Source organism: Marmota flaviventris, chromosome 18 (genome assembly GCF_047511675.1).
Source record: "Marmota flaviventris isolate mMarFla1 chromosome 18, mMarFla1.hap1, whole genome shotgun sequence".
Taxonomy (NCBI): domain Eukaryota; kingdom Metazoa; phylum Chordata; class Mammalia; order Rodentia; family Sciuridae; genus Marmota; species Marmota flaviventris.
The window spans coordinates 7339989-7358937 of record NC_092515.1 but is presented as its reverse complement, the minus strand read 5'-3'; the positions used below and the strand labels follow the sequence as shown (position 1 = coordinate 7358937).

The 18949-nt window shown below is 56.4% G+C and overlaps 1 protein-coding gene across 1 annotated transcript; it reads right to left on the bottom strand.

The window, feature by feature from the left end:
• Positions 1 to 928: 928 nt before the first annotated feature.
• Tmem143 (transmembrane protein 143) lies at positions 929 to 18881 on the bottom strand. Its single transcript, XM_027920483.2, has 8 exons — positions 18799 to 18881; positions 18208 to 18448; positions 15905 to 16009; positions 8082 to 8276; positions 6989 to 7119; positions 6359 to 6638; positions 2496 to 2685; positions 929 to 2003 (listed from the first exon to the last, which is right to left on the bottom strand). The coding sequence occupies exons 2-8, from the start codon at positions 18424 to 18426 to the stop codon at positions 1789 to 1791; spliced, it is 1335 nt and encodes a 444-aa protein (XP_027776284.1). The 5' UTR covers positions 18427 to 18448; positions 18799 to 18881; the 3' UTR covers positions 929 to 1788.
• Positions 18882 to 18949: the final 68 nt, after the last annotated feature.

Sequence of the window (18949 nt, the reverse complement as noted above, 5' to 3'; positions counted from 1 at the left end):
CCTCTTGGACCCAGAACCCGTAACGGGCACCCGAGTTTAGAGAGTTTAGACCTTCAGGCACGTCCAGGAAGAACCAGCAATCTGAGTCCCCAGCAAATCCTGTCAGGAATCACAAGCCTGGAGCCACTGTCCTCTCTGCTGGCTCAAGCTTATGTCTCTTGGTGCTCACTCTCTGGGGCCCACCACGCTCCTTCTAAACTGTTTAATTTTTAAATTTTATTTATTTATTTTTTAAGTTGCAGATGGTCACTGTTAGAGTCTGTAAACAAGTCAAAATAACACTCTAACAGGTCACAATACCTTTATTTAGTTAGTTTTTTGTTTGTTTGTTTTTGTTTTTTGTCGTGCTGGAGATGGAACCCAGTGCCTGGCACATGCTGGGCAAGCACTCTACCACTGAGCCACAACCCAGCGCCTTGTGGATCTTTTTTTAACTCTCTCTCTAATGCTCCCTCTGGGAGGAGTTTTTCGTTTTCCCTGTTAGAAACCAGCCTCCCTCTCCTGTCTAGGACCCAACCCTTCCTCTTTCCCCCCTTTCCCCAAAGACTACCTAGTTGTTAACATCTTAGTAAATATCAGAGGGCACACCCCTCCTTCTGGCTGACCTGGTCCCACAGTTGGACACTGGCATGGACTGGACTCCACAGCCACCTTTCTCCTGGCTGTGGGAACAATCTGCACAACTGCACTTGACCACCCTATCTCCCTGTTCATGAGACCCAGACGCAAACCATGGCTTCCCCCCAGGAACCGGTCTTTCTAAGATCCTCTTCTGTCACCCACAAATCCAGTCTCTACAACTACAGCTTCCTCTGTCCAGGAACCATCCGCACGCACTAGTATCCCTCCAAGACCCAGAGTCCATCCTTTCCAGGATTCTAATACCACCCCTCGTTCCCAACTCCTGCAGCCACCCTACTCAGCCAGATGTATTAAACATGATTTATTCCTCTGGGAGACAGGAGAGAAACTGACAGATAATAAATACTGCACTGGGCACTGGCGGTGGGGAAATCCAGGCAGAGGTAGTTTCTATAGAAAGGGTGAAGGACCCAGGTGAGGAAGGCACCTGAGGCTGTTGGGAGCCTAAGTTTGGGGTGGGGGTGGTCTTCCAGGCCCACAGCTTCTGCCTGGCACCAGGTTCCCAACCCCTTCATCCAGGACACCCTGGTCAGCAGTTGACCAGATGGCCCACCACACAGCAGCAATGGACACAAAGAGCAGGTTCCTCTGGAAATTCTGATTGGTTGGTTCTCTGCAGACAACTGGCTGCGCAAAACTGATGGTGCCCAGCAGCTGTCATTGGCTGTTTGCCAGGGGGCGGGGCCAAACGGCTGTCACTGGCTGCGGCCTGGAGCCCCGCCCAGGTGTACTTGGTGGGCAGTTCCCCCCAGGGAGGCTAAGAAGACAGCGATATATAGCCTCGGGAGGGCACGGCTTCCACAGCTGGGCCTGGGAGTTCATCGAAGCCAGAGCTGAACAGCTGTGATTGGCCGACACCTCATCTCCTCAGCCTCACCACATTTGGATGTTCCGGGGGTGGGACTAAGAAATGCAACTGAAGGGAGCTAAATAGCTGTGATAGGCTGTTCACGAGAAGCCGGGCTGCCTAGCAACTGCAGCTGCCTTGGTTGGCTGATTTAAGTATACAGAGTAGCAAAAATAATAGCCTGTCAGTAACTGGAAGTTGGAGAATGACACAGTGTCCGTGATTGACAGCTTGGCATGGAGGAGGCGGGTCTTGGTTCCTAGCCAGGTGGCAGGCAGGACAGGGCGGGGAGGGTGCAGTCAGTTGTTGCTACTACTGGGTGCGGCCTGGGAGGACTCAGAAGTGACTGGAGCTAACGGGTCTAGTTTGGGGAAACCCGGGGGAGGGTACAGCCCCATACTGGGGGTCAGGGCTTGCAGGTGGGCCAGGGCCCTAGATCCGTTGAAGGCCACTTCATAGCCTGACTGGGCCAGAAGCCATTTCTCCACCTCTAACTGGAGCCACCTGGAGGTCTCTGCAGGGGAACAGGCAGGTGTGAGGTCAGACTGGGACCAGCAAGGGCTAGGAGGGGCCAGCAGGGGGAGCCCAGGTCTGGGAAAGCCTAGGGGTACACTGGAAGGGGAATGGAACAGGCACAGGACCCTCATCTGGAGAGAAGCCAGGGCCTCATGCAAGGAAGACGAGTGCAGGTGTCCTGACGGGGACCACCTGGGGCCTACACAGGGTGGGGACCAAGTCTGCAGGAGTGTGGGCTCATGTACAGTAAAGAATGCAGAAGAGGGGCCACTGGTCCAGGACCCTCATGCAGACGGAGGTCAAGAGAGGCAGGTCAGGGTTGGGCTCGGGGTCCTGTCTGCTGAAGGACAGGGTCTCCTTGAAAATCTGTCAGGTTTACCAGCACTGGGCGCTGGAGGGAGTAGGTGGCATGCAGATGGTGTCTCCCTGGGGCGGGGGCCACAGAGGGACAGGGACATGGCCTGGCTAGACAGGACAGAACAAGGCCTACCTTCTGGTGGGCCACACATGCCTTCTGGCCGCCGGGCCAGGAAGCTGTGTGCCAGCAGCGCCTCCTTGCTGTGCTCGACCTGCGCGCGCAGGGCCAGGGCGCTGAGCAGCTCCGAGTTGTTGGACGTGCTGCGGTAGTACAGCATGTGCGCCAGCTCCAGGGCCTGCACGCTGCGCCGCTGCCCGAACATCTGCCCAGGACAGCTGCAGGGTCAGCCGGGCAACCAGCCTTGCCCCGCCCAGCCCTGCACACCTGTCCCTCCGGCAGACTCACCACAGGGAGGTAGAGGATGGTGTTGAAAACCTACTAGTCCCCAAGGCTGAGCCTGGGGAGGAGAACTTTAACACACATTCTCTCGGCCCCAGAGGCTCCCAGGCAGCCCTTAGGAAGACCAGCTTATACCAGCCTGCACTGGCTGGTTCCTCTGGCCCCAGGCTAATGAGTCTGCCTGGTGGATTTCTAAGCTGCGTGAGTTTCAGCCTCAGAAGTGCCTATTACAGTAAGTCCTCGTCTGTGGCTGACAGACTTCCTTACTTCCAGATGAGACGTCTAGGGTCTGCTCCAAAGTGACGCAGTGGTGGGTCTCTGGATGAAATCACACTTGCTCTTGGTGTTGGGTGCTGCCTACTTGGGGGTTCATCCCGCTATTCTATTTCTGCCTTGTGTGAATTTTTGCATAATGAACAAAGGTTTTACCTATTAAATTGCGAAGAGCAGTGAGGGAAGAAGAGGCAGACCTGAGCCCACGTGTCCCTCGCATCCCCTCCCTCCTGGCACCTCCTTGCTTCGCGTCCCTGAGGAGCAGAGGGGAGAGCCCACCCCAGCCCTCTGGGCTCACGCAGGAAACCTGTGCTCAGATTCCTCCATTCATCCACAAAAGGAGTTCGAGGCCACTAGGTGCTGCAGCCACCATGCCTGTCCCCACCATGCCCCTGCCAGCTGCAAGCCCCTGGCTAAGACCTCAGTCCTGGGGTAGCACTGTCTGTGCAGCGAGGTGAACTGATGCCCAGGAGGGTCCAGAAGTCAACCCAGGGATCATGGAGGGCCCAGGGCAGAGCCTGGCCACACCCGAGCACTCAAACATCAGCTACCATGGGACAGCCTGGTGGGGGTGCCTACAGAGTGCCACCTGTCTCCTAGAGAGGTCTAAGGTGACGCGCTTCTGCAGGAACACAGCCCAGAACATGGCTCAGTGGCCCACGTTATGCCAAGGACTCAGCTATGTAGGGGCGGTGACTTCTTGCCAGCCCAGCACCCTGGCTTCTGTCCTGCAAGGGGTCAATCGCCATTAATGGAGGACGAGAGGCAGGAGGTTTGTGTCTCCTTCTCTCCAGCCTATGGAGTTGGCTCCTCCCACGTGGAAGGAGGAGGTCCTGCCACTCCACCACACGCAGATGGACCCAAAGGTCCCCTGTGTCCTTTCAACACAGCACCACCCACGCTGACAGCATCTCCCCCCACCCACCTGCTCCTCCTCCCCTGGAGTGGCATCTGGAGAGGCCCCACCACCTACTAAGCCAAGGCCAGACCCCCAACCCTGTCCTGGCCCACTCCTCGCCAGCTTCAGCCTCAGCCCCAGCCCCCTGCTCCGTCCCCACTCAGGCCTGATCCTCTCCTGCAAGGGCAGCATCCCAGCCCCTCCCTGGGCTCAGTCTCCTGCTGTGGTCGGTCCCTGTCCCGCCCCTGCTCAAGGCTCTCCCATGGCTCCCTAGAGATTTGGACCCACTCCCTTCCTGCCTGTCCCCTCCGAGTGCAGCCCACTCCCTGCCCTCACAGGCGCTGGCCCTCCAGCCAGCCAGGCTGCCCCTGCTCTGTTCTTGGAGAATCCTCGCTGCCTCCTCCTCAAGGGGCAGGGCAGACGGCGCTGCATCCTGGGCTCCTGCACCCTGCTTCCACCTCCCCCGGGGTGGCCATCAGTGTCCATGTGCCCGGCCCCTCTCCCTCAGGGCAAGATGGGGCCCACACGTCTCTGGGGCAGCAGTTCAACCCCCGCAGGCTGCTCAGGGGCCTGCTCTTTGAGGAGCTCCGGGGACTCACAGGGAGCCAGGGTGCAGCAGGCCCCCAGGAGCAGCATCCTGCTCTGAGCTGCCCACAAAGGCTTCCCAGGGCAGGCAGCCTCTGGGCCTCGGGCAGGGGTGAGCAGGAGCTGGCCAGCACAATGAGGTGGGAAAGGAATTTGGGTCTACAGGAACAGCATATGCAAAGGCAGAGGAGAGGAAGCAGGGCAGAGGCGGGCACAGTGCCACAGGAATGCCCAGTGTGCCCAGCAAGAAGCACGAGTGAGGCTCAGTCAGCTGAGGCTGGTGCTGGGGAAAGGGCAAGGCCGGCTCTGGGTCCCCTGGGCTGAGCGGAGGCGGGAAGAGGGCAGGAAGTTGCAGGGCAGAGGCCCATCCACAGAAGGAAAACCCGAGTGGAGACATCAGGAGATGCAGTGCTCGGCCTGCCACGGTGCCCAGTGCAGGGCCCTGTGGGGAGGGCTGCCTGGAGCCAGCTGCCCCAGACTGGCTCAAACACCCAGCTGCGCTGTGGTGGAGAAGTGGCTGTGAACACGGGAGGAGCAGAGGCGCCCCCTGGAGGGGAGGGAGAGGGGATTCTGCCAGGGGATCTGCTGTGCACCTGGTGCATCCAGGGGACGGGAGAGGCCTGGAAAAGAGGCCTGAGGAGGGGACGGGGGTCCAGGAGCAGCAACTGTGCCGAAGGCCCCGAGCTGTGGAAAGCAGGCGACTGGGAGGGGGAGGGCTTAACGAGTGCCTAAATTAACCAGAGACTGAGTTTTAAACTGGCCCCTGAGAACCTGAGAGCCCGCAGCAGGAAGCTCTCCCTCCCAGCCCTCCTGTAGCTCGAGCGGCCAGCAGCCTCTGGGCCAGGACAGCGTGGTATTATCCGTGGGATTTATGACCAGCCTCCCTGAGAGCTCATCAGGATGACTGAAGACAGCTTGAAAACTAGTGAGCCAGCAAGTGAATGATCAGGGACAGGGGACACCTCACACCCATCTATACTCCCTGGAGCCAGTGCCAACCCCGGGGAGAATCAGTAAGAGAGTCCTTCAGGCCAACTGAGACACACAGCTCAGCAAGCAGAGCAGCTGCTGGGGTGTCAGTCTTCACTGGCCTCTCCAGCCATAAATCCTTAGATGTGGACAACCTGAGCAACTGTATGAGGCTGTCCTGCACTCACATGTAGCAGAATCTGGAAGGGAGCTTATTAAAATACAATTTCCTAGGCCCTAGTCCCAGAGTTTCCAATTCAGTTCATTTGGGCCAGAGCCCAGAAGGCTGCATTTGTAAACCATCTCTCCCAGTGATAATGATACCCAGCCAGGGTAAAAACTCATGGAACAAATAGTCCAATCAGTAATAATAATCATCATCTTAATAGCTGACTCTCACATGGTACTTCCTGTACTGTGTGCCAGGCTCTGTTCTCAGCCCTATATGCATATTTATTCACTTAATCCCCACTCCAACCTATTACTTAGATCCTATTATCATCCCCACTTTGCAGATGTGACAGTTGAAACAGAGAGGTTAAGCCATGTGCTCAAGATCACACAGGTACAGACGGTAGAGTCAGATTCAAAGTCAGGCAGTCTGGGTCCAAAACGCACGCCCTCCACCAGATCCACACAGAGCTTCTTTACAGCAGGTGCTCCAGGAGGGGTGGAGAGCCTGGAGGGCATCTCACTATCCCAGGCAGGTGCCAGCCCAGGGCCTTTCCCGGACTCGCTCACTGAACCCTCACAACACCCCTGCAAGGCAGGTCCCCCGTGATTCCCATTAGGGCACCTGGAGTAGACCCGGAGGGGGGCCCGCGAAGCACGCTGGCCGGCTGCGGGAGCGCGGGAAGCGGCCACCACATACCTGGGAGGCCCGCAGGCCCATGAAGATGGCAAAGAGCAGGAACAGCAGGGAGGTGGCCATCTTGAGGTCCGAGAGCACCACCATGCCCACGTTGACGAAGAAGACCACGCCCGACACCAGCAGCGTGAGGTTGAGCAGCGCGCGCTGCAGCGTGGGCGTGCGCACCTTGAGCTCCGGCAGCAGCTGCTCCAGGCCCTCCAGGGGCGTGTCCTTGAAGCTCTTCAGCACCAGGTGGCCCCGCTTGGTCCGCGCCGCCAGCACCACCCGCTTGAAGTACCTCCTGACCGACAGCCGGACGGACGGCGGGTCAGGGGCCCGGCCAGCCAAGGCCTCCCTGGCCAGGACCCGCGCCTCCCTCTTCAGAATGTGGCCCTCCCGGGAACCTCAATCTCCCTCCCTCCCCGGGAACATGGGAAGAACTGGTCCTACCCTGTCTCCTCCTCTGGGCTGACTGCTGTAACTGGCTCTCCCGAGGGAAGAACAGGCGACATCCGACCGAGTCACGTCGGCCCCTTCCTCGCCTTCCCCCCCCAGGCCCCAGACACCGAAACCCAGACACTGACCTGTCAGTCCCCTCTCGCTCTAACCTTGTTCCCTCTGGCTCCAGCTGGGGAACAAGGGCCGCCTCACCTCTCTGCAGGGGGCAACTTGGTGAAGAAGCCCCACTTGGAGCCCACACTGGACAATCGAGGCATCTGCCCAATTCGCTGGCCCAGGGCCCAGAACTGCATGTAGATGTACTGATCCAAATTTATTGTCACCTGCCAAAGGGGATGAAGGAAGCAGAGGCAGCTGCACACAGGCTGGGGATGGAGGGAGGGGGACCAGAACTAGATCCCTCTCTCCCCAGAAATGCTCTCCCTGTCACCACTCATCAGTCAGTGTCTGGGCCACGTGTGGTTGTTCAGGTTGTGCACTGCACACCAGTACATCATCCAAGATGGCACCCTGCACACAGCAGCCATCTTTACCATAGTCTTTCCTGGAATCTAAGATGCCGCTGATATTTTTTAGTTTTTTGGTACTGGAGATTGAACCCAGAGGCACTTAACCACTGAGCTGCATCCCCAGCCCTTTTTATTTTTCATTTTGAGACAGGGCTTCACTAAGCTGCCCAGGCTGGCCTGGAACTTGTGGCCCTCCCGCCAGAGTCAGTAGCTGGGATCACAGGCGGGTGCCACCACATCCAGCTGAAGGTGCCACTGATTTTAAGATATGCCATTGTTTTATGAAGCAAACACAAAATAAAATGCGCTACAATTAGGCCACATCTCACCACTGCCTGAGTCACATTCCAGTTTCAGAGGTGACAAAACATGACTCTGGAAGATGTTCATTTTAGAAGTCATGAAAATGTGGAATTTTGGAAGATTTTAGTGTTTGTTACAATGTCACTGACCAAAAGGACGAGCACTTTGTATTGTGTATTTTTATAATTTTACTGAAGGTGGCGGCAGGATCCGGTCCTGAGAAGATCCCCCCATCACACTCCTGTTCTCTTCCCTTCTTTTCCCAGTGCCGGGATGGATCCCAGCCTCCTGCGGGCGAGGAAGCGCTCTGCCACCGAGCCCACCAGCCCTGGGTCAGGAGACTTTCCTAACAGATGGCACCGAAGTGACCTTGGTCTGTCGCCAAGCGTGCCGCATGGGCCCTGTGTTCGGGAGCACAGCCCCCAGCAGCCCCTGCCCCAAGCTCCAGGGGTTGGTCCTCTGGAAGACAGTACCTGGACCTCATCCTGAGGGTGGTGGACCACCAGCGCGTAGGCCAGGGCGTCCTCAGAGAGCGGGGAGAAGTTGGCCTGGGCCAGCAGGGGCTCCAGGGCTCGGAGCACCTCCTGCTCATTGGACAGCCGCTGGGGGTCTGTGAGTGACGGCTGGTCGAGGGTCTCCCTGTCGGGGTTGATGGGGTCATATAAGGCCTAGGAGAGAGTCGGAGGAAAACATGGCCTGGGTCATGGCACGAGAGACCGTGGGGACACTTAGGATGTGAAGACATTTAAGGGCACTGAGACAGGACACATAGGAGGAGGTGCAGTGCTGTGCCCTGGGGTCCCTGGGGCTGGGTGCCCCGCGTCCGTGCTCTCTTCAGGAGTACCCTACATGGCCCTGCCGTCCACCTCCTTGAAACGCCACCGCAGGCGACGACCCGCCCACTCCAGCTTGGCCTCTTCTCCACCACGGGCTCCCGCTGCCTGGCTCTGCTGCGTGAGCGTGGGCGCCCAGGTGGAGGCCACGGAGCAGATGGCCAGGAAACTCAAGTTCCACCCAGGGTCCCCGAGCAGAAGTGGCACCTGCTCCCTGGTCTCCACTCCTGCCCGTCTGCTGGCTTAGGACCCGTCTGGACCCTGTCTGCCCAGTGCAGGAGGAGCAGGTCTCCGTTTTCTGCACATTCTGACATTTCGAGACGTCAAAAGACCTTTCCGGGGGAACGTGCCTCCCAGAACTGGCCAACTCTAGAGACAGCCACGGGCTGGCCGGGGGAGCTCGTCCTGCCTACGCACCACCACGCCAAGCCAGACCTCCTCCGGGGCCCGCACCCCAGGACACATCTTCCTCCACGGGCATCATCCAGGGCCAAACCCCAGGCGACAGGGACATGCCATGTAGAGCCCAGGGCCCAGGAGCCCTCAGCTTCACCTGCGCTGCCTCCTGTGGAGACCCCCGTGAGGGCCCTGACTGCCCTGCCACCTGGCCCGTGAGGCCCTGCCCGGCCAGTGTGACTCTGGGCCCTGAGGACAACAACTCTGTCTTTCCTGAGTCTCCCCTGTGTCCCCCTCTGGAGTCGCAGCTGACTGACCACCTTGTAAAGAAGACAAAACACCCCAGACTGGATGGTGACCATGTGGGGACAAAGACAATGCCTAGGGGGCGCAGAGCCACAGGATGGCAGGAGGCTGTGCTCAGCATCATCTCCGTGGTGCAGAGACACGAGACACCAACCCCTGGCCCTCTGTCTCCTCTGAGCCAGCCGCTGAGCTGCGGCACCAACACCAACTCCCTACGCGGTACTTCTTTACGGAGGTCACAGTCACCAAACCACAGAGCCCACCACCAAATCACCCCGCCATTCTCAGCCGCCCAGAAAAACGGGCATCCAGATTCCCTTGGCCAGCCCCACTCCCCAGACACCCTAGGCCTGTGCCCCAAGGCCAGACCCCTGTGTTCAGCACCTCCTGACTTTCCCAGCGGGTGTCCAACCTAACCTGGCCCAGAGAGGACCTGCCCCACCCGCCTCCTCCGGGTTTCAGTGCAGATGGTACATCAGAGACCTTGGGCTCCCGATTCCCCTCTCCTCACCCCCACGTGCCCTCTTTACCAGTCCACTTGCTGACCCCCGGCCCCGTGTCCCCCCTTCCTCCCCACAGACAGCTTGTCTTTCACCTCAGCCACAACCTGGGGCTTCTGCTGCCCTGCATGACTCTTGGTCTCCACAGGACACACCTGGGTCATCTGCAGCTCTCCCACCCCCACCCCAACAGCTTCCCACATTGGAACAGAAGGCCGAACCTTCCCGTGACTTGGCAGACCCCTCCCCAATTGGCCTTGTCCACCTCATCTTAGGTACCCACACCCCCTGCCCCTCAAAACTGTTGAACGGATGAAGAAAGTGCATTTCCAGCTGCCCAGCCTGCTCGGCTGGTGGAGAGATGGGCCTCAGGAGGACACACGACTGGTCCCAGGCAGCACCGAGCCCCTGTAGAGGGAAAGTGCCTCTCACAGAGCCAGCCCACACTCAGCCCCAGCGTGTCCCCCAGGACAGGAGCCTTCAGGAGCAACCTGGTTGGAAGGAAAGGGGGGCAGGTCCTCCAAGTGGGCAGAGTGGCTGCCCAAAGGCTGGTGGCGGAGAGCCAGGCCGAGGCGGCCAGGGAGCCAGGGCAGAGGCGGAAGGCCAGGGGACAGGTGCTCATCTGAGTGAAGGGTCGGGCTGGATGTGCTGGCTGAGCACAGGAGTCTAGCGCCTGGCTCCCGCTTCCCAGGCTGACAGTGGGTCCCTTGGGCCACCTTCTCAGGCACGCTGTGACCTTGAGAAATTCCAGTTCTGGGGCTGAGCTGCAGACTGAGACAGAGGACCTCAGAGCTGGCGGGGGAAAGAACTCTGCACTCATCAGGCTCGGCAGCCAGGCTGGGGGGGGGGGGGAGCCGCACAGTCACCCAGGGCTTCTAGCCAGGAACCTGGCCACGCTCGCCCATAAATCCTGCTCCAGAGCAGGTCAGCACTTCAGCGGCTCCCTCCTCCCCACCAGCCTGCCCGCCACATCACCACCGCTTCCTCCCGTCCCCATGCAGCCAATGGCCCTCTTGGTGGTGTCCTCAAAATCCCAGGGGCCCCCACTGCTGACCCGCTCTCCACACAGCTGCCAGAGAGCTTGGCAAACAACCACAACAATAGATGAAAAGCACGCAGTCTGATGCGGGGACACTTGGAAGGGCTGATGGTGCATTCCTACAGTAGGAGAGCAGCACCATTGTCATCCTCATTTACAGGCGTGGACACTGAGGCACAGAGAGGCCAAGAAGCACCCAAGGTCATACAGGCAGGAAGTAAACCCACCTACTAAGCCCTTCAGGGCCTCCTGATGCCCTCAGGGACCACGGCCGCACAGCAAGGCCCACAGGCACCAGCACTGCAGACCCCTGGTGGCTGGGCACCAGCCATGCGGGCTGTCGCTCCTCCATCTCAGGCGCCCTGCACAGGCCCCTGCTGGGAGACTCTGTCCCCTCCAGCCTCCTTCCCAGAGCAGGTCAGCGGATCTCACCTCCTCTGTCACAGGCAGCTCTGCCCACAACTCTCAGAAATCCCCCAGCCCCAGGCTGAGGATCCTGGCCGGGCAAAAGCAGCCAGGTCTAAGGAATACTGTCACGGACACCATGGACATAGTCACCCTTAGGATGACAATAAGGAGCCCAAAGCAGCGCTGCCCAGTAGGATCTCCTGAACAGTCTAGATCTGTGCTGTCCCATGAGTCACCGCTGGCCACGGGTGGCCGCTAAACACTGAAACACGATGAAAGCAACTGAGGATGCAATGTCTAAAATTCATTTCATTATAAGTATTTTAAATGTAAAAGCCACATGACGCTGGCAGCTACAGACTGAAGAGCAAGCTCCACACTAAAGGAAGGGCAACCTGGCTCCATTCTGCTCGCGGACCCAAGAACAGACCCAAGGCCACCTGTCCTCAGCCCACACAGAACCCTGTCCTCGGCCCCCCCCGCGGTGCCCATCATCTCTGTCCATTCACCTGGTTCACAACTGTCCCACCACCCGTGGGCAGCTCTCCACGGGAAGGGGCAGGCCTGGCATGGCTCCTCAGTGAAGCCCAGCCCCTGGCACCAGGCCTCACCCAGAATGAGAGACTCACCTGGGTCCTGGTGAGGGCTGGTGAGGGCTACTGCTGCCCTTTCTATCCTGGAGCCTTCCCTTGGGGACCTGGGGACCTGGACACCGTGGCCTGCTGAGGACTCTAGGTTTCTGACACCTCGCCTGAGGGCCGCCCCAACAAGCCCCTGCAGACATCAGCAGGCCTCCCTGTGCTTCCTGCAAGGCACCTCCCAACCCCGGTCTCACACCAAGGCCCAGCTTGGACCCCAAACCTGCGCCTCTCACCATCTGCCCATCTCAGGAGATGCCAACTGCATCCTTCCCAGCGCCAAGGCCCAGGGCCGGAGGGTCATCAGGGATGCTCCCTTCCCGGGACGTCCAGCCCATCGGTCAATCCCCACCGTACCCCAGCTGAAACAGACCCAGGACAGGAAGCTCCTAGCCCCATGGTCTGAGACACAGATGGGACAGTCAGCTTTGTTCCCCATCCGCACAGAACCCTGTGCCCCTGGCCTGCACAGCCCGAACGCATCCACTCACTGGGGATGCACCAACTCCTGGCCACCTTTGCTGGACCACCGCACTCCCCCACCCCCACCCCCACCCTGCGGCCTGGCTCCTGGTCCCAGCCCTCACCCCGTCTGTTCTCCCACCAGCCGCCAGAGGGCGCCTGTCTCCGCTCATGGTCCCTCCCTGCTCAGAACCCTCCCTGGGCTCCCAGGGCTCCCTGGCTGTGTCCTTCACACAAGTCACTCTGCAGTATCTGTCCTGGCTTCTTCTCTGCCCTCATCCCCAGCCCTTGCCCCTTGTCTCACTCGGCTCTAGCCTCAGGGGTCTGCTTGTTCTTCCCTCTACACACCAAAGGCACCCCTGCCTCAGGGCCTTTGCATTCACTATTTCCTCAGATCTCATGGCTGCCTCTTGGCCTCCTTCAGATCACTACTCAAATGTCACCACCTCAGGGGAGGCCCTTTCCCAAAATTGGAAAACATCGCTTTCTTTTTCTCCTCAACTATGGCTGCCAGATCTAGGGGAAAAAATATTGATTGATTGATGAATGGATAGATAGAAAGAACTTTGAGGTCCTCCGTCCTATGCAATATTTGAGGACCATGTTGTTAAGGCATACTAACACTAAAAAACTTCTTTATAGTATCTGAAATTCAAATTTAATGGAGTATAGTGGGCTGAAGAGTATTGCCTAAAAATTCATATTCCCCACAAAGGAAAAAAATGAATTTTAAAAAATTTCCATTCTCCCCACCCCCAACTAAGTGCAGTGGCTCATGCCTGCAATCCCCACTGAACTCCAGAGGCTGAGACAGGAGGATGGCAAGTTCAAGACCAGCCTGGGCAACTTAGTCAGATTCTGTCTCAAAACAAAATATTTTTTAAAAGGGCTGGGGGTGTACCTTTGTGGTAGAGTACCCCTGGGTTCACTCCCCAGTACAGGGAAAAAAATTCACACCCCCTCAGAATCTCAAAATATAACCTCATTTGGAAAAAGGGTCTTTTCAGAGGAATAGAAGGTAAAGATCAGGATAAGATCACACTGGGTTGGAGAATGAATGCCCTCATAAGAGACAGAGAAAGGCATGTGATGCTGGTGATAGGGGCTGGAAGGAGGATCCACAAGCCAAGGGACACTGTGACTGACATCACCGTGACAGGCTAGAGATGGGCATGGGACATTCCTCCCTGTTCCTCCCGTGGAGCCCGTAGGGGACCCAGCTCTGCCACTCCTGACCTCGGACTTCTGGTCTTCTGAACAGGGATTAAATGTCTGTTGTTTTAAAGCCACCTCGTTTACAGAAATGTGACACAGCCGCCCTTGGAAATGAATAAACTGGCTGTCCTGTGCTTCATCTGGCCACCCTGATCCTTAGTCCTTAGCACCTTCGGAGGTGTGGGGCTTCTCTCTGCCTCTTTGGCATGAGAGTCCCCACGAGGCAAACACACACATCTGTCGTGCTGACTGCTGTGCCCTGGGACCTGGAACCATTCAGAGGACACTGTAGGAGCTCAATAAATATTTATCAAGTGAAATCAATGAATGAATGAATAAGGGAAAGAAGGTTCAGAGAGAGGTCACCTGCCAAGGTCACTGGCATCACTAATGAACAACCAAACTAGTGTCTGAACCAGGGCCGCTCGGACTCCTTCCCTGCCTGGTCAGACCCAGGCTTCCTTGAGAAACAGATCATCAGCAGTGATCACCCCCGCCGTCCTGCCTCGGCCCCTCCCACCCTGCCCCCAGCACCCGTGTGTACAATCTCCTGCCTCGAGACACAGGCATACTCATTCATATTCTGTCTGCCTCTCTGTTTCAATGTTTATATAAGAAAATATTCTGCAAGACAAAGAAAAACAACAACAACACTGCCTCTTGAGGCCAGGGGTGCCTCATGAAGAGAGAGGGTGCAGGGGCTCGAGCTGTGTCTCCCCCACTGTGAACTGTGGTCGTGGGCACTTCCAGGCCTCCCAGGGCCTCCATTTCTGCCTGGCAGCTGCCTCTCGGGGCTGCAGGAAGGAGTCAAGAGCCTGACCCAGGGTACTCAGCCAAGAGGGCCGTGCTACTATCAAAGCAAGGAGGGGGGCCATGGAAGACAGTAGCAGGGCGCAGAGAGGGTGGCTCGCAGGCCTGAGGTGTCCTGCACATTCCAAAGGCCTGGCCCTTGACCAGCTCCAGCGATGAAAACCCCGAGCCCCTGCAGGATCCTGCACAATAAGATTGTCTCGGTTTGCCTGAGGCCACAGCCACCCCAGAATCTATGCTAACACTGACCTATGGCCGGGCCCTGGGCCACTCAGCATCAGTTTAACCTCTGGAGGAGCTGGAGGCCCAGGTCAGTCACCATGCCTACATAACGGAACCAAGAAAAACCCTGGGCACCAAGGCTGGCAGTCCTCTGGTGCACCGTCACACACCTGCAGTGGACTGAATGTCAAGTGTCCCCAGGATTCACAAGTGGGAATCCAAATCCCGACGTGATGTGAGGCGGGAGGGCCTCTGGGAGCTGATTAAGGCATGAATGGGATCCATACCTCTACAAAAAGAGACCCCAGAGCTCTCTCTCCCTCTTCCACCACGTGAGGTCACAGCAGAGGGCACTGTCTATGAACTAGGACGCAGCCCTCATTAGACACCAAGCTGCTGGCCCCTGCGTCCTGGACTTCCAGCCTTAAGAACTGTGAGAAGTCAATCTTTGTTGTTTAAGCTCCCATTTCTTGGTGTTTTTTTTTTTTTTTTAAAGAAGCCTAGCCTAAGACAACAGGTATTCCTTGGTGGTCTCACTTAGTACAGTCTAGATCCTTCCAGAGCTTTCTCAGCCCAGGCCCATATATCCCAGTCACCTTTCTACCTGCCTGTTCCACAGGCAGCTCAAATTCCTAAGTCTAAAGGAGCTCTCTTTCCCCCTGCCCCGCCCCAAGTGCAATCTTCTTCATCTCAGTTAATGGCAGCTCCATCCTCCCAGAGGCTCAGGTTGGGGACACCGGAGGCAGCCCTGCCTTGTCTCCCTCCCTCACCAGCCCCCCCAACAGAAAACGCCGATGCTTTCCAACCATCAACAGCCTCTGACCACTTTTCACCACTTCCACTGCTATTACTCTTTCTGGAGCTTCCATTATCTCTCCCTGGACAAGCATAACAGGCTCTTAATAGGTTGTTCCCGACAGAAAGTCAGAGGGATCCTGTCAACACCTAAGTCAGCTCAGATCTCTGCTCGGAGCCCTCTGTGCTTCCCAGCTCACTCAGAGTCCCAGCAGAGAACTGGCCCGCGGGCCCAGGACGATATGTCCCAGGCCCTCTGTCCCCTTGGCAGTCTCCCTCCAGGCCTCCTCGCCCTCAGGGCCTCTGCATTTGCTGCTCTCTCTGGAGCACCCTCCCCAGAGACCTCAGTCTTGCTCCCTCTCCTTACTGAGGTCTTAGCCTACCTGTCACCTCCTCAGGGAGCCCTTTCCCAAGCACCCTGTCTAGAAAGCCCCCAGCTGGTCCCTCTACCCCACATGACCATGTTGTTCTTAGTGGCACTCACCCTAACAGGCATCAGATTTACATTCATTTTATTTCTTTGCCTCCCCATCGGGAACCCCAGCTCCATGAAGGAGTGGCCACACCTGTCCATTCACAGCTGCATCTCCAGTGCTTAGAGGAAGCAGGTGTCAGTGACCAGCTGAACTGAAGAGCAAACAGCACGACAGGGAGGGAGAGGCCCGTCCTCACCTGCAGCCTGGCCAGGATGTGATGGTAGTGGAACAGGGTGCAGAAGTCCACATGGGCTGAGAACTCCTTCAGAGCCACCTTCTCTGCCGGGCTGGAGTGGAATTCCTGTCACCTCGGGAAGGAAAACCTCTTTAGGCCTCTTTCCTCTTCCCCGTGGGAGGAACTCTTTCCCTGGTCGCCCATAACACAATCAGAACTCTAGGCTTTTTTCTTTTTTGTACTAGAGATTGAACCCAGGGGCTCTTTACCACTGAGCTACATCCCCAGCCCTTTTTATTTTTCATTTTGAGATAGGGTCTCACTAAGTTTCTTAGGGACTTGCTAAGTTGTCCAGGCTGGTCTCAAACTTGGGATCCTCTTGTCTCAGCCTCCTGAGCTGCTGGGATTACAGGAGTGTACCACCAGCCAAGCAGAACTCTAGGCTTTTCAAAAACTGTATACTTGGGGCTGAGGAAGGAGTTTGACCCATTTTTTGGACCAAAAAGCCAAGGCAGCCCAATACAGTGAAAACCAGATGGCTTGAGGGCAGGGAGGCTGGAACTCCCATTTTGACACTTACTTACCAACATTCACACAGGGCTTCTTGTGTGCCACCTGCTGTCTGATGGCATAATGTCATCCTCCAGAGCACAGGGGGTGGTAAAATTATAACCTCCGTTTTTCCAGAGGGAAACTGAGGCCCTGTGGAAGTAATTTTCTTGTCCGTGTGATGTGACCCCAACGAGGTCATGTCTGTGTGAAGTGATCCCAATCCATGCCTGTATGACTCCAGAGCACACATATTGAACTTCCTTGATATACATCCTTTTTCAGTGCCCTGGGTAAACATCTTCACTCTCGGGGCCTCGGTTCCCTCATAGGCAGCAGAGGATCACAGCCTCTTTCTCAGAGGACTATGGGGAGAATTTGATGAGGTTTATGTGTCCATATATTTACGTGTGTGTGTGTAGTCTAGTAAAGGACTCTGTACATTCAGCAGGTGTTCAGTAAATCATTGTTAAAATGAGGGCTGATTCTCAATAATGACGGGTATGATGATGGTGGTGGGTGGAAGAGCTCAAGATCTGGAGCAGTACTAAGACTGGGGTGAGGTCAAGAAAGCATCCAAGGAGGGGCTGGGGCTGTAGCTCAGAGGTAAAGTGTTTGCCTCGCATGTGTGAGGCACTGGGTTCGATCCTCAGCATCACATAAAAATAAATAAAGATACTGTATGTTCATCTACAACCAAATAAATATTAAAAAAAAAAAAAGAAAGAAAGCATCCAAGGATATAAAAGAAAGAAAGAAGGTACTCACTGTTAAGGTCAGGTAAATGCCCAGCCTAATCCAGGCTCAGTTCTGGAATTAAGGCATTTAGGTTCAAATCTGGGCCACCAGGCCAGCACAATGGTGCAGCCTATAATCTCAGTAGTTCAGGAGACTGAGGCAGGAGGATCATAAGTTCAAAGCCAACCTCAGCAACCTAGCAAGACCCTAAGCAACTCAGCAAGATTCTGTCTCTAAATAAAATATTAAAAAGGGCTGGGGGATGTGGCTTAGTGGTTAAGCACCCTGGGTTCATCCCGATACCCAAAAAAAAAAAAAAAAAATCTGGGCCACTCTATTTGTGGCCTTGGTTGAGTCATTTTCCTTCTGCATACTTCATCTATAAAATGGGGGTGATCTCTTATAATTAAATATATGAAAAATTCTTAGCATTGTGCCACAGAGTAAGAATTCAAATAGTGTGATAATAATTATGATTATAAGCCTGGTGTGATGGTGAATGCCTATAATCCTAGTGGCTCGGGAGGCTGAGGCAGGAGGATCAAGAGTTCAAAGCCAGCCTCAGCAAAAGCAAGGTGCTAAGCAATTCAGTGAGACCCTGTCTCTAAATAAAATACAAAACAGGGCTGGGGATGTGGCTCAGTGGTCGAGAGCCCTGAGTTCAATCCTTAGTAGCCCCCCAAAAAAATAATAATAATTATGCTTATAGCTTTGTGAATTTGTAGATACAATTTTTATTAGATAGTATAAATAATATTGAGAGAATAATTATTATGCCCATTTTACAGAGAGAAACCCATGCTCCTTTAAGCAAATGCCTGTTAAGCCCAGAAGACAGCCCAAGTCCAGAATCTATGCTGCACCTGCATCTCAAGAGTTCTGGCCCCTACACAAGCCACTTGGGACTCTAACGAGACCCGGAACCACAATTCCCAGGAGTCAACAGGGCCGTCCCTCACGGCGTGCAGGGCCCCCACAGCCGCGAGGCCTGCCGGGAATCGTAGTCCCCAAGCTCTTGGACCCGGGACGGGCGGTACCTGTATTAGAAGGCGGAGCAGCTGCTCTTTGGAGAACGGAATGAAGCGCTCGCGGTACTGCTGGGCCCAATCGCGGGGCTCCGTGGGGTTCCACATCTTGCGGTACACCCCCATCTTGTCCGCCAGGGACGACAGGGCCCGGGGAGTCCCGAGGAGTGCGGGCAACAGGGGCCATACTCGGACCGTGGACCCCCAGACCCCTCGGGTCACGTGCAACATGACCAGATCTTTTCCCTGGAGCCTAAACAGAGGGAAATGAACAGGGGTCAAATGACACCTGTAGGAAACGCCCTCTTCCTCCATTTCCCGCCCTCCAGGGAACGACCCTGCCCCAGCCTGAGCGCAGAACTCATCTGCCCACTTCGAGACCCCTCTTGCCCGCCCCTCCCACACTGCTCAGCTGGTGTGACTCCTAGACCGGGGTCAGAGGTCTTAGGGTCAAGGGTGTTTTGAAGGCCCAGAGACCCTATAGTGGTACAACTGGTTTCTGCGGGTCTAGATGGCAAGATGCAGGAAATGCTCGGAAAGGCTACGCAGGGGGTGCAGGGCCGCCCTCCCCCGGCCATGCAACACCCCCCGGCCTTCCCTCACCTTAAATCAACGTTCGACTGTCATTGAACCTCCTGCGCATGTGCAAGGAGGAGCCCTAGTCCCCGGGGGTCGGCTTCAGAGAGCAGTAAAACGCATGCGCAAATCCCTGGTCATTTAAAAGAACCCATTTTTCCCTCCTCCTGATCTCAAC